Source organism: Hyperolius riggenbachi, chromosome 6, assembly GCF_040937935.1.
Source record: "Hyperolius riggenbachi isolate aHypRig1 chromosome 6, aHypRig1.pri, whole genome shotgun sequence".
Classification (NCBI taxonomy): domain Eukaryota; kingdom Metazoa; phylum Chordata; class Amphibia; order Anura; family Hyperoliidae; genus Hyperolius; species Hyperolius riggenbachi.
Genome location: NC_090651.1, coordinates 326,154,573 through 326,169,477, shown reverse-complemented (window position 1 = coordinate 326,169,477; position 14,905 = coordinate 326,154,573). Strand labels below are relative to the sequence as shown.

At 45.6% G+C, this 14,905-nt stretch overlaps 1 protein-coding gene across 1 annotated transcript in view; it reads left to right on the top strand.

Annotated features, from left to right (window-relative positions):
- Positions 1–14,905, top strand: part of LOC137522198 (carcinoembryonic antigen-related cell adhesion molecule 5-like) — a 75,681-nt gene that overhangs the window by 43,209 nt on the left and 17,567 nt on the right. The window contains exons 8-9 of the mRNA XM_068242229.1: positions 10,134–10,484; positions 13,473–13,739. Coding sequence (XP_068098330.1) covers positions 10,134–10,484; positions 13,473–13,739 — 618 coding nt within the window. The remainder of the gene's footprint in view (positions 1–10,133; positions 10,485–13,472; positions 13,740–14,905) is intronic.

The following is a 14,905-nucleotide window of genomic DNA, read 5'->3' as shown; positions in this document are numbered from 1 at the left end:
CACTAGATGTAGCACCCCTACCCAGGGCCGGCCCTAGACTTTTTGCCGCCTGAGGCAAAAAAAAAATTTCCGCCGCCACCCCCCTTCCCCGGTGGGGGGCGCTCTGGGGGGCCGCCGAGCTGGAGGGGTAGCTGGCAGGACGGGGGTATTGGGCCTAGCGGCGGGTAGGGGGTTGTACCCCCCCCTCCCTCACCTGGGTCCCCCGAACTGCGCTCCCCTCCATCCTTACATAGAAGAAGCAGCCGCTATTTGTAAGACGCACGGGCGGGGAGGACTCACCTCTTCCCAGCATGCGCTCCACTGACATCACTTCCTGCAGCGTTGCAGGAAGTGACGTCAGTGGAGCGCACGCTTGATCGAGGAAGAGGTGAGTCCTCCCCGCCCGTGCCTCTTACAAATAGCGGCTGCTTCTATGTAAGGCTGGAGGGGAGCGGAGGACGGGGGACCCAGGCGAGGGAGGGGGGAGGTCCGACCCCCCCTCCCCGCCGCTAGGCCCAATACCCCCGTCCTGCCAGCTACCCCTCCAGCTCGGCGGCCGGCTCCCCGCACGGACGGGCGGATGCCGCCCCTGGAAATTTGCCGCCTGAGGCAAAAGTTTCACCCCGCCTCATGAGCGGGTCGGCCCTGCCCCTACCCCTTCCTGCACTAGATGTAGCACCCCTACCCCTTCCTGCACTAGATGTAGCATCCCTACCCCTTCCTGTCCCGTGAGCAATGTGTCTCCTCGCTCTCTACACACAGCTTGCAGTGAGTGAAGGTGCAGAGCAGCAGGGTGAGTAGAGAGAATGATTGCTGTGCTGCAGCTGGGATTGTTTCAGAAGTTGCCTGTCATTAGTAGCCATGTGCACTGGCTGCTGTAATACCAGAGTGCCCTAGACCAGTGTTTCTCAAGATTTTATTGATATGTATGCTTTTAAAACCCTGTACTCACCAAGTACCCCCTAGCATAGTAAACATCTCAAGTACCATTTGACAAATATATATTTAATTGTAGTACAAACATGATAATTGTTTTTAAACAATTTCCAAACATTTACTATTGCTTTTAATTAGCTAAAATACAAATTTGGTTTAGTTTAAAAAAGATTTATCATTTTTCTAAAACTCTAAATTTGTTATTCTTGGTTAAAGGGCCACAACCGTGAAAATCGTAAAAAGGTATAATACATGTAAACACATTCATATAAGAGGTACATTTCTTCCAGAGTAAAACAAAGCCATTAATTACTTTTCTCCTATCTGGCTGTCACTTATAGTAGGTAGTCGAAATCTGACAGGTTTTAGAGTAGCCTATCTTTTCATGGGTGGTTCTCAGGGTTTTCTTTATTTTCAAAGGCACTTAGCGAATGGCGGTTGCTCCATCTATCATTGCATAAATCCTTTTCAGGGAATGTCTTTATAAAGAACAAAGTCCATGCTGAGAATCCACCATGAAGAGATGGACTAGGCCAGTGATGGCTAACCTTGGCACTCCAGCTGTGCTGGAACGTCAAGTCCCATGAGGCATTGCAATACTCTGACAGCTCTAAGCATAACTTGGGGAGGCAGTGGCATGATGGGATTTGTAGTTTTGGCACAGCTGAAGTGCCAAGGTTAGCCATCACTGGACTAGGCCAAAACCTGTCGGTTCTGTCATATTTCTACTACCTACTGTAAGTGACAGCAACATAGGAGAAAAGTTATTTATGACTCATTTTACTCTGGAAGAAATGCACTTCTTATTTGTATGTGTTTACATGTATTTTAAAGTTTACATTTTTCTGCGATAGTGGGCCTTTAAGTATATCAAGCCCAAGTACCCCCTGGAACCATCAGAAGTACCCCCTGAATTACGCGTACCACACGTTGAGAACCTAGGCCCTAGACTATTGATTAATTATCCTGATCTGAGTAATTAATCAATAATGCAGGGCAGTCTGCTGTTCCAGAAGCCAGTGATACAGGTGCTGACAGCCGACTTCTGTAGTGAGCAGAGAAGCAAGCTCCAGGCAATTTATATTAGCTTGATTGCAGGTAATCTTATCTCTTTTCCCATCTCCCCCTCCCACCCTGTTGTCTTCCACCAAGACCCTTTCCTCTTTTCAGATTTCAGTGTTTTCTTTTAACAGCATATCCCTGCCAGAAAGCATTGGTGATGTCTGCAGTCCTGGTGAGAGGTCTTCCTGCCATTTCTCCTCTCTCATCAGGCTCTCTGTCTTGTGCCTCTACCTCTTTATCCCCCACCCTCCTATGCATTCCCCTCTTTCGTATGTCCCCCTTTTCTGACTGTCCTCAGAGGAGCTCACAATCCAATTCTGCCATAGTCATAGTCTAATGTCCTACCGTATTATTATTGTGTATGTATATAGCACTGACATCATCTTCTGCAGCACTGTATATATTACAGAGTTTCATAATGGTTAGCTCCGTCCACATACTGAGGTGGGAATCTGTAAATAATCAGCACTGGGTGTCATATTCCCTAGGTACACCACTACCATCATGCCACAATGTCACACATGCTCCTAAGATAATAAGCCATCATAAAATTCATATATTACCAAAAACAGTTATCAGCGACATACAGATACGGCAAATACCATTTTGTGTATTATATCACTGACAGGAAGATATCAGTTACAAATATTGCAAATAGGAAAATATGAGTGATATACACATAATAGTAGCAGTTGTATATCAATTACATACAGATAATGCCAGGCCTTTTGGGCATCCTCTCACATCCCAAAACATATTAAGAAGCTTATTTGCTCCCACCAAAATGGTCTTTTGCTGTAAAGCCAGGCATACATTATTTGATCCGTGTTCAGATAACTAAGTTATAGAAATATAAATACGTTATAAGGGAGGTGCTAAAGGGAGTGTGGCCAGCAAAATGGCAAAGACAGTTAAAGGGGTTCTGTGGAGCCTATTAAAAAAAACTGACACTTACCTGGGGCTTCTATCGGCCCCTTGCAGCTGTAATGTCCTACGCTGTCCTCCTACGATCATCCGTTCCCCGCCGCTGGTCCCTGTCTAATTCTTCCTGAATTAGAACTGCGACTGCGTGGCCGTGCTCGCTACCCCACGCATCATAGGTAGTTTACTACGCAGGTGCAGTACAAGAAAATGTCATACTGCGCCTGCGCAGTAAGCTCCCGATGACGTGCGCGGGAGCGAGTACTATTCGTCTATTTAGGTAAGTAGACCTGGCCAGGGGCGGGTAAAGGAGAATCGTAAGAGGACGGCGCGGAACATGACAGCTGCAGGGGGCCGATAGAAGCCCCAGGTAAGTGTCAGATTTTTGTTTTTAATAGGCTCCACAGAACCCCTTTAACCCTTCTCACACTCACATGAAAATGTTCATACGAATGCATCCCTACATCCCTGCCACTTACTTCTGGCCTGTGTCTCATACAGAGGCTAAAATTCAAATATTTATTGGGCAGGTAATTGCCCAATTTTTCTGGCCTCCAGTGTGGTTGCAAGAACAATGTTTTAGGCTGGTAATTATATCCACAACCAACTACAGCGCTTTAAGCTCCTATTGGACCTGAACACAAGGACCTTTTACACAGACTGAGTACATATAACAGGAAATATTGGGATACCACAACGAGAAAACACCTATAAAAAAGATAAACAAATGTCTATCTGTGTGGGGATTAGTAGATCAATATGATCAAATAATGTCCATCAATGTGATAAAATTTCAGCGTCCTGAAACAGTACATATATATACATCTACATATAGGTGCGCTTCTGCCAAAGAATGAGTTGTTTCTTCACCTGAATGCCTTAGTATCAGATCAGCGCTTCCTATGATGGTCTGTCAATCCGCTACACCTCCACCAATATCACCCTGTGAGATCCTCACTCACCAACAGTAGAGGGCCTGGATTACATCGGCCAAAGACGCTTTTGGGGCATTAATGGGCTCCCCTCACCCTCGATCCTCCTTATCCTCTTTACCACCAGCAGTTCTTCAATGGTAAGACTGGATACTTGCTTCACACAATATACCTCAATAAACAATAATAAAACCTCATTGCGCAGCTTGTTAAAAACAACAGTGCTTTATTCAGCTATTGCACTCACGTTTAGGAGGTATTTCAGAAAGCTTGTGGAGTACATGAACGGGCTCCCCCCCGTGCGACCTCCCGGGCTGGCCGCCGCTTAGTTGTTAATGCAGGGTCCCGTTCCGGCGTCTCCTCCGCAAGTCCTCACCCTCCACGCGTGCCCTTACTTCCGCATGTGGCTCCTCCCTATCGATTTCGTCACCTGCGTGACTCATTCAGGGGATGAAGCCACCTTGCGGATAGAGCCTAGATATACCAATCGCTCGCTCCTCCCCAGTGTAACTGTTCCGGCGCGGTGCGCTCCACGCCTTACTAGTCTATGCGCTCCACGACTCACTTCCGCGTTCCGGGAGCTCGCACTTACAATATGCCCATACACATAAACATATTATCCCATACATAATAAAACATCATCAAGTTTAGACATTCAAGGTTATACAATCAATACTATACATTCATGGTTAAAAGTTTAAAATTTTATTACAACCATAGTTGCGTGCATGACTGTCTGCATATTACTATAAATTAGCTGCTCATATGTATCACCATTTGCCCTCATGGAACCGTTTGCCTGTATATACATCACCTAAAACTTCAGTGACCCCCTCTTTCCCTATCCAACCACCAACGCATACTTCCTATTCCATATATACCCCAACAAAGATACCCCCCTATATATGGGCAGACTACAGGTTTACAATTAGCTTTCATCAATAACATTGTATCCGAAGGGATTAAACGTGGAGGTAGACCTCAACTGTTTTATTGATGAAAGCTAATTGTAAACCTGTAGTCTGCCCATATATAGGGGGGTATCTTTGTTGATTATGCCAAGAATTATTTTATTCTAAATGTGTTTTAATGGGAAAATAGGAAACATGTGGGAAAAAAATTAATTATTTTTCAGTTTTCGGCCATTATAGTTTTTAAATAATGCATGCTACTGTAATTAAAACCCATGAAATGTATTTGCCTATTTGTCCCGGTTATAAAACCGTTTAAATTATGTCCCTATCACAATGTTTGGCGCCAATATTTTATTTGGAAATAAAGGTGCATTTTTTTCAGTTTTGCGTCCATCCCTAATTACAAGCCCATAGTTTATAAAGTAACAGTGTTATACCCTCTTGACATAAATATTTAAAAAGTTCAGTCCCTAAGGTAACTATTTATGTATTTTTTTTAATTGTAAATTTTTTAATTTTTTTTTTATTACAAAAAAAAAAAATGGGGAGTGTGGGAGGTAATGAGTTAATTTTTTGTGTAACACTAATTTATTTATATGTAAAAAAAGCTTAGGGTGTAGTTTTACCATTTGGCCACAAGATGGCAACAGTAACTTTTTGTTTATTGCGACCTGCGAGCGTCCTTCCGGACGCTCGCAGAAATTACTAGGAGGCTGTGAGTGTTTTGTTTTTTTTCACAATGATCGCGCTGCCCATCGGAGAGCAGCGGATCATTGTGGGGCTTAGATCAACAAACAGGAATGGATTTTCCCGTTCATTGATCTCCGGGCGAGCGGGCGGCGGCGTGTTTACTAGCGGCGGGCGGCGTGTTTACGAGCGGGAGCGCGGACAGCGATGGGAGCGCGGAAAGTACGGATTTCTCCGTCCCTGGGGGTTAAAGGATGGAAAAAGGGACGGAGAAATCCGTACGGGCGGGGGTAAAGTGGTTAAAATGTTTAGGCAGATAAACGCAACTTTTTTCAGGCATCTCAGACTGGGGCTGCACATAACAATTTTTAGGCAGGTAAACACGGCAGCCATTAAAAGACCTTAATATGAAAAATCTAAAAACCATATACGATTTTTGGCATTAAAGCATGAAAAAAAGCCTCTGCGTAACATATGTATTTTTGCAGAACATTAATCCCCCCCATTAATCCCCCTCCGCCATGCCACTGTCTGGGTTTTGTTGCACTTTGTACACGTTTTTAAAGGGACCCTACAATCAAAAGTTTCACTTACCTTGGGCTTCCTCCAGCCCACCGTAGGCTAAGAGGTCTCCCAGCGTCCTCCTGGCTCGTTTCCATGTCCCGCCAGTGCCTCCATTACCGGCGACACCCGGGCCTGGTGTCGGGCAGACTCTTCCTGGATCATGACGCTACGCGTAATAGAACCGGCCGCTATGCGTCATCACAGCGGCCGGCATGACAATCCTGCGCATGCGCGGTTTAGAGTTAGAAAAACGCGCATACATGCACAGGACTGTCACGCCAGCTGCCGCGATGACGCGTAGTGGCTGGCATAATTACTCGTAGCGTCATGATTCAGGGTGAGTCGGCCCGACACCTGGCCCGGGTGTTGCCGGTAATGGAGCCACCAGCGCGACACGGAGAGGAGCCAGGACGCCGGAGGATCTTGCGGCATACATTGGGCTGGAGGAAGGCCTAGGTAAGTGAAATTTTTGATTGTAGGTACTGCTCAGGGTACCTTTAAAAGAAATTGTGGCTGCAAAGATGCCCTGAAGGATTTAAAAGAATGTCTGCCATTAAAGTCAAGAGGGCTCGCTGCAAATTTCTGGTTTGTGAGTTTTTGAGAACGTGCTTGTGAATGTAAAATCAAATAGATTGTAGAACGGAGTTCCAGAGAAGAGGGGCATCTCAAGAGAAGTCATATGTGAATGTAAAATCAAATAGATTGTGGAAGGGAGTTCTAAAGAAGAGGGGCATCTCAGGAGAAGTCATGTGTGAAAATGAGAAGATGTGGCGAGAGAGGAAGGAGAATATTGTTAGTAGATTTCTCAAGTGCTAATTAAGTCTGCGTCACTCACTGTACTTTGTATGTAATACATCAGTGAGTCCTCTCATCCAACCAACTCACTCAGCAGTTTTGGGATCGCTTCCTTTGTCATTGAGGAAATATTCAGCTCTTATCACAACACAGCAGCATATCCTGAAAGAAGAACCCAATGTGCTACAGATAGTCTCAGGACACAGGATGCTACACAGAAGGAGCAGCAGCATCGGGCTGAGACATGGCCATGAACGGGCCTAGGATAGCAGGTAATGTGAGAAATATTCTGTACCTATTGAACCTATCACAATGTATAACCTTTTAGTTAACAGTTTTCAGCCTTGAGTCAAACAAGAGCTTCAGCTTGAAAATACAAAATAAGACTCTGGGATGCCAGTAAAGTCGTATTTAGCAGGAGGACTATAGTATAGACAAAGTTGATGTCATCAGTTCTTTCTTTAGATTTGCTTCCACTTACAGAATGAAGCCTCGTACACATGTACGAGGAATGTTGCCCGTCAGGGATCTGGAGTCAAGCAGGTGACATTGGAGGGCGGAGGCTGTACAGACGTGTTGCTAGCCTCCAGGAGCAGGGCCAACGAAGTGGCGCACAAGGAACCTCACGTCACGTGGTGGGAGGGGTGTGTGGAGAGGACAATGCCCTTGGCTGTATTGATTCTCAATGCTGATTGCTGGTCGAGCCATGAGGGTCGGAAGCCGCTTTGCTCACTCTAGATTCTTGGCAGAGGTGGTCATTATCGGCTGCGTTGCCCGAGTTTACTATAGTGTGTGTATAATGCTTAACGCAAACCTGTGAGTTTTTAAAAAGGAAAGGTCAGATCCTCCAGAGGCTTCCTACATCCTCTTTCAGACCCCCTTTTGTAGCTGGGATTCTTTGAAAGTTTGTGGCTATTCTGCTGTCCATCAAAGAGCGAGGCTACACCTGCCTTGCACCTGCGTAATAGCATAGAGTTGCTCTTGCTCAGTGGAAGAAGCCCAAGTGGCTCCATGGTACTTAGTTAATGGCATACACACATCGAAAAACACGTGTCATAGAGGTTTGAGGGGGTCCCAGCACTGGAACGTTGAGGTAGAGGGAGATGGGGAAGTCTCTGGATTATCCAGAGACTTCGCTCTACTAAGGTAGGTAGTGGTACCCATTAAGGGCATTTTTTCCACCTACCGGTACACTTTAATCAGGGCCGGATTTGTACTCTTTACTGCCCAAGGCCACTGTCAGCAGCCGCCCTCCTCCAGTAGCCAGATGGCCCTCCCCCTCCCTCCAGTATAGGTATCCAGATAACTCTCCCCCCCCCCCCTCCAGTTTAGATAATCTGATCACCCCCTCCCTTCCCTCCAGTTTAGACAGCCTGATGACCCCCCCCCCCCCCTTTCCCTCCAGTACAGGTAGTCTGATGACTCCTCCACCCTTCCCTCTAGTATAAGAGCCCAGATGACCCCAACCCCTTCCATATAAATAACCTGATGACCCCTTACCTCCAGTATTGGTAACCAGGTGACCCTTCCCTCCACCCCAGTATAGTCTGCTTCTCACCTGCCCTTGATCCTGTGGTGCCCTAGGCCATAGCCTATGTGCCTTGGCTTAAATTCAGGCCCTGACTTTAAGTGGATTTAACCCATCCAGCCTTATTATACATTGCCTTACCAGCACAGGACTACCTGGACTGTCTCACAATTTGTAGTTTTTTAATTTATTTTTTGTTAGAATTTTAGTTGTTTTTATGAATGAAGTGTTTAGCGGTTCACAGTAGTCATTCAAAATATACCCCTCTGTCAGAATATAATAATATGAATGAAAATTTTCATGAAAAAAAGGTTTTTATTAAAGGCTATAATCTATTTTTAAACTTTTTTCCTGTCTCAGGCAAATGAGAAAAGTTTTTCAATGTAATTTAGATCGCACACGGAACAAATGTTGAACTACTGAACTTTTTATCTGCTCCCTTCCAATCAGTGGAGTTGATTCATTAACAGAAATAGCGCAAGTAACCTCCTGTTACTCGCGCTATTTCATCAGCCTGCCCTTAGTGTCAGAGTCTGCATGCTACGTGCGCTAGTGGCCGCGTATCGTGCATTATCAATCCCAGTGACAGGAGCGCAACCTATGCTGCTGTAGTGCAGCATAGCGAGCGCCCCACTCGTCCCGCCCTTTGCCGCTTTGGGTCCAGTCACTTGAAAGGACGTGATCCCCGCACTCTGATTGGCCCAATAGGCTGCTGCAGCCTATTTATTCGAGAATAAGGGTGGCAGCCCCCGTATTTCTTTCGCTTCAGGTGCTCTTTAATTTCACTATAAACAGTATATTGTGCTCCTGCATTGAAGGCTCTTGCTGTTTGTGTCCATCATTACTTGAACGATCAGACAGTTTGTGGTGTGAAAAATATGCAGCTCTGATAAAAACCAGGAAATGGCAAATAATTTTTCACACCACTGCATACTTGCTTAAAGGGGAACAGTAACCAAGGATTGAGCTTCATCCCATTAACGAATAACAGTAACCAAAGATTTACCTTCATCCCAATCAGTAGCTGATACCCCCTTTCCCATGAGAAATCTTTACCTTTTCCCAAACAGATCATCAGGGGGTCTGACAGTTTCCTGTCAGTGTTGCATTGTGGGAAATAACAGCTGTTTCCAAGTGCCAAGCAACCAGTATCTCCCCTTTTTTTTTGCTAAAGTTCCTCTTTTATTCACTTTTTGGTCAGTTACCTAGCATGTGGTGGGACATCCGTCTTGAGAGTCCAATAGTGGTGAACTTGTTATATGGGGCTATATATTATTGTAGTCCACATAGAGCTCATAATAGGCTTGATTCATAAAGCGGTGCTAACAGTTAGCATGCTGGTGAAAAGCCCCTTATCACGCCTAAACTCAGTTTAGGCGTGATAAGTTTAGGCGTGATAAGTTTAGGCGTGATAAGTTTAGGTGTAATAAGTTTAGGCGTGATAAGTTTAGGCGTGATAAGTTTAGGCGTGATAACTACAGCACCAACTGGGTTAGCACCGCAGTGCACAGCTGATCAAATGTTTTGCGCTAGCAAAGTCTGGTGCACTTCGCATATAGTTTAATGGCGCTGCTTTGCGCGCGGGACTTTGCACGCAATCACACCTATGGACTTATCACACCTAAACTTATCACGCGTAAAGTTATCACACCTAAACTCAGTTTAGGCATGATAAGGGGCTTTTCAACAGCGTGCTAACTGTTAGCACCGCTTTGTGAATCAAGCCCATAGAGTCCATCCAGGGAGGTGGACACATTTGTCTATCTACTGTAAATATAGCCATTGCTTTTAACTTTGACATATTATATGTTTCAGTTCTCAATGTGTGGATGGCCTTGGCTTCAGGAATTAACATTGAGCTAGTCCCTCAGTATCCGGTGATTCATGGTTCTGTCACCTTTAACGTTACTGGGATTACTGGAACGCTGGTGGCTTACAACTGGTTTAAGGGACGAGATACAAGCCATGCACATTTGATCCTCACCTCCATCGGTATTGGTGATCGCTCTTCAATCTACGGGCAACAGTACCATTCACGAGTCCATGAGTTCGATAACGGTTCCCTCACCATCACGGAGCTTCGCATGAAAGATAGCGGCAATTACATTGTTAAAATACAGACATTTGACCCGCAAGAGGAAGCCTCAGTTTACCTAAAAGTGTATGGTAGGTACTAGTTTATCTACTCTATTGCTACGAATATTTTCATTTATCCATTTTACTGTACTACAAACAGAAAAGTAGCTTCATTGTGAGGTTGTGCATCCTGCAAGTTGTTTCATCATTTTTACAGAGTAACTTTCACAGTTAGAACTAAGAAAGGTGCTCAGTAGGCAAGGCTGGTTCTCTCATGAAGCAAGATAAAACACTTGCATCAGGTACAGAGATTACAGGGGCAGCATGTTTGTACTGTGTTTACACTAACAGCATGCAGTCAGAGTAGGAGGAGAAGCGAGAGGAGAGCGAGGTCAAGAGGTCATCATTGGGGAAAAGCAGCTTGTTGTGCTGTGTGAGGAGGTTGACAGTGAGTGAGGAGGGGGGAGGCCAGAGAGCAGCAGGGTTTCATTTGACTTACACAGCAGAAGGGAAGAGGTAGCACTGCTGTCCTGACTGAGGAGGAATGGAGTGGCGGAGGGTGAGCAGTTTGTTTGTCATAGACTCACAGCCAGCCAGTGTGCTGTTGTGTTGAGCTGCAGCATGTCATGTGAGAACATTAAATGAAGCAGAGTAAATTGTCGGGTGCTATGCAACAATTTCAAATTGCCGGGGGGTGGAGGGTGCCTCCTCACAAGTGTGCCTCAGGCAGCAAAAAGTGTAGAACCGGCAGGGCCAGCTCTACCATAGAGGCAAAGGAGGCAACTGCCCCAGGGCCCCGACCTCTGATAAGGCCCCGCAGCACCGATCCTGGGTGCCTGCTCCCCCCGCTCGCACTGCACCCCGGGGCCCTGAAAGTATATTAGTAGCAATAATTACCTCAGTCCCGGCGTATGAGCGGGCAAGCAACAACTGCGCTTTGAGGCACGCGCAGGATCATAGAGTGAGAGAGAGACAGCGTGTCTCAAAGTGCAGCTGCTGCCCGCTCGCTCACACATCGGGACTGAGGCAATTGTTGCTACTAATATACTTTCAGGGCCCTGGGGAGCAGAGGGGTAATAGCGGGTGGGGGAGGGTCTGCGCGGGGGGGGGTGCAGGGGCGTAGCGATAGGGGGTGCAGAGGTAGCGACCGCATCAGGGCCCTTGAGCTAGAGGTGCCCCGAGGGGCCCTTCCTCAACTGCAGTATTGGCTTTCTACTGGTCCTGTGCTCATAATAATCACTTTTCTATACACTTTAAGAGTGATAATCATTAAAGAAAATCTGTAATAAAAAAACTCCCCTGAGGGGTACTCACCTCGGGTGGGGGAAGCCTCTTGATCCTATTGAGGCTTCCCTATCCTCCTCGGTCCCACGGCGGCGGCGAAAATCCTACCAGAGCAGCGGCGATGTAAATATTTACCTCTCGGGCTCCAGCGCAGGCGCAGTATCCGCTCTTCCCATGGAGATAGGCAGAAATAGCTGATCTCCGTCGGGCCGCTCTACTGAACAGTAGAGCGGACCCGACGGAGATCGGCTATTTTCGCCTATGTCCATCAGAAGAGCGGATACTGCGCCCCCGCTGGAGCCTGGAAAGGTAAATATTGAACAGGCTGGCGGATTTGTCACCTGTGCGTTCCGGGGGCTTCAGCGAGACCGCCGTGGGACACAGGAGGACGGGGGAAGCCTCAATAGGAAAGAAGACCATCGGTGGAGCCCAGGGAGGTATGTAACTTCCATTCAGCTCTACGTTCGCTACTCTACAAATAGGGGCAGGTCTCCATGAGGCCCACAGCCAATCCCCTTAACGATGGTTAAGAACCTTGGGCCCCCCCTGGCTACAGTTCCCATAGCAGCTGCCATGGCTGCTATGGTGATCACTATACCACTACACTGGATCCTAGACACTGTACAGCCACAACATCAAAACCACTGACAAGTTCAAGTAACATTGAATTTGTATTAACGACGGCACCTGTCACAGTGTTATGCTGGGAATACAACATGAGGTTTTTTTGGCAGATAGATGGCTCGATTGATAATTTACAACAGGTCCGATCTGATTTAGAACATTTTTCTGATCAATTTTCTTATAGAAGTAAATGGAAATTGATTGGAAACACAATTGGAAAATTGATCAGAAAATCGATTGGCCAGTAAATCTGATAAAAAAAACTCATTGTGTATTCCCAGAATAAACCAGCAAATGAACAATTTGTTTTTGATGGTGGTGTGTTAGAAGCAGGAAAGATATTCCAGTAGGAGAGTCTGAGTGACGTAGACAAGGCCCAAAACGTGATCGATGACGTCTAGGAATGAGCGAGCAAATTTTCTATGCTCAATCTTATGGCGAATTGGGCCTTTCCTGCTTGTCGCAATTTCTTGCGATAATGGTATACATTGGCGTTAATTTAAAAAAAATGTCTGCCAATTTTTGGGGTGAAAAGGCATTAAAGACTACCAACCGACAAAAGTTCACTCAGGCTCACTCAGCCTTTGTGATGTTGTAGGGGGGCCTGATTGACCTTTTGACCTTTATAAAAACATGAATATCTCAAAAACTATAAAAGAAAGAAATATGAATTTTGCAGCACAAATGAGCACATGCACAGAACTACTCACCCATACCAGTTGTATGTCTGTAGGTTGTATGGGGGCTGGGTGACAGAGCTATTCCGGTCACAGGATTAGAGCCAGTGAAGATTGATTGTGTATGCTGGATGTGCTGGACACAGTCCTCCACAGTAATGCCCACAGTGAGAACTGTTCTCTGTAAATGTCATTTTCTTCATAAAAAACATGAATAGATAAAAAAAGCCTCTGTATTGCTATTTGCTAGTAATTGCTGGAAATATATGTGGCATTTAAAATTTTAGTTAATTTTGATAGTTATTCTTTAAAGATTGTGGAATTCTCCTCTATGCATACATCTTTATTTTAATTTAAATAATTTGAAAGTATGATATTGGTACAGAAAAATGGGAATAAGTGTCCAGCCAAAGCTGCTTTCAGATCCCTCTGCGTAAGGTTAACTATTGCCTTGCGTTGGTCTTCTGTGTAATATTCTACATTCTGTTTACAGAGCGTGTCAGCAAACCTGTCATAGCAGCTTCCCATTCGGACATCCAAGAATATGACGCCCTCAACTTGACCTGTTCCGCAGACAATGCTGAGAGGGTGACATGGAGGAAGGACAACACCCCCCTCGCGCCTGATGTCACTGTATCCGCAGATAACAAGACCATCGCGTTCTCCAAAGTGACTCGCAAGGATGCTGGAGTGTATCAGTGTGAGGCTGAGAATGAAGCCACCAAAAACACCAGTGACCTCTTCAACCTGTCCATATCTGGTGAGCACCTACCTTTAATTATATCACCGGCTAAGTGACTCTAGTCATGTTAGTCCATTTGTAGTATCCTAAAAAAAGGTCGAGTGCTGATCAGTGGCGTAGCTAAGGAGCTGTGGGCCTCAATGCAAGTTTTATAATGGGGCCCCACAACAATTGATACGGCACACCAAAACCTGCCAAAGGCAACTGCAGTGTCAGAGGTGCAAGAAGGGGATGGGGAACAGTTTGTTAGTGATTACCACTATACAAAATATCTATAGAAGTGATTATTATGAGCACAGGACCAATAGAGAGCTAATACTGTAGTTGAGGGAGAGCCCTTCGGGCCCCTCTGGCCCAAGGGCCCCGATGCGGTTGCTACCTCGGCAACCCCTATTGCTACACCCCTGGTGCTGATGTGCTAAAGTAAACCAAGCATCATAGCACGAAAAAGTATAAAATGTTCCTTCCCATAATGGTGTGGGCTCAGGGGGGTAGCAATAGCCATAGCAGCTGCTATGGGGCCCTGGTGTACTGAAACTTGATTCACAATTAACCTTCTTGTGTTTCTTCACCTTCTGATTTTGTCTTAGTTCCCATGGACTATATGCAATGTTGATTGCCCAATTGACTCATATCTATACAGTAGGGGTAGGTGACATTGCTTGTGTGTCTGCATCTTGATGGCCCCATGAAAGTTTTGCTATGAGGCTCTATAACCTCTAGCTACGCCACTGTGTGGGCTGTTGGGGAAAGGCAGGGTGCAAGCCTGTAGTTACCTTTGTGGTGCTGCTCCCTGGCCCCCCATCTGTAGTCCTCACAAAGGCTCTGCACTAGTTAACATTTTCTAAGCTTTATTTGTAACATCATAAAAAAAAAAAAAAAACATGAAGAAATCATGTGTCGGGTCTAGGACTAGGTAGCATGACGGTTTCAAATTGGCAGATTCTTCCTCAGGCTGTCAGACACATTTCACACATATTGACACACAGCATCTCCCTTTAATCAAAAGGAGTGGGCCTGATGGTCTGAGCTTGGTAAAAATAAAAAAAATAAAAAAAATGCCAACACTTACCACAAACTGCCAACAGATGGAGATAACACAATCAGTACATATGTAACTGACAAATATGGAGAATTTAGAGGGAGAGTTAGGCTTAACTGAATTAGGTTTAGGAGAATTAGGG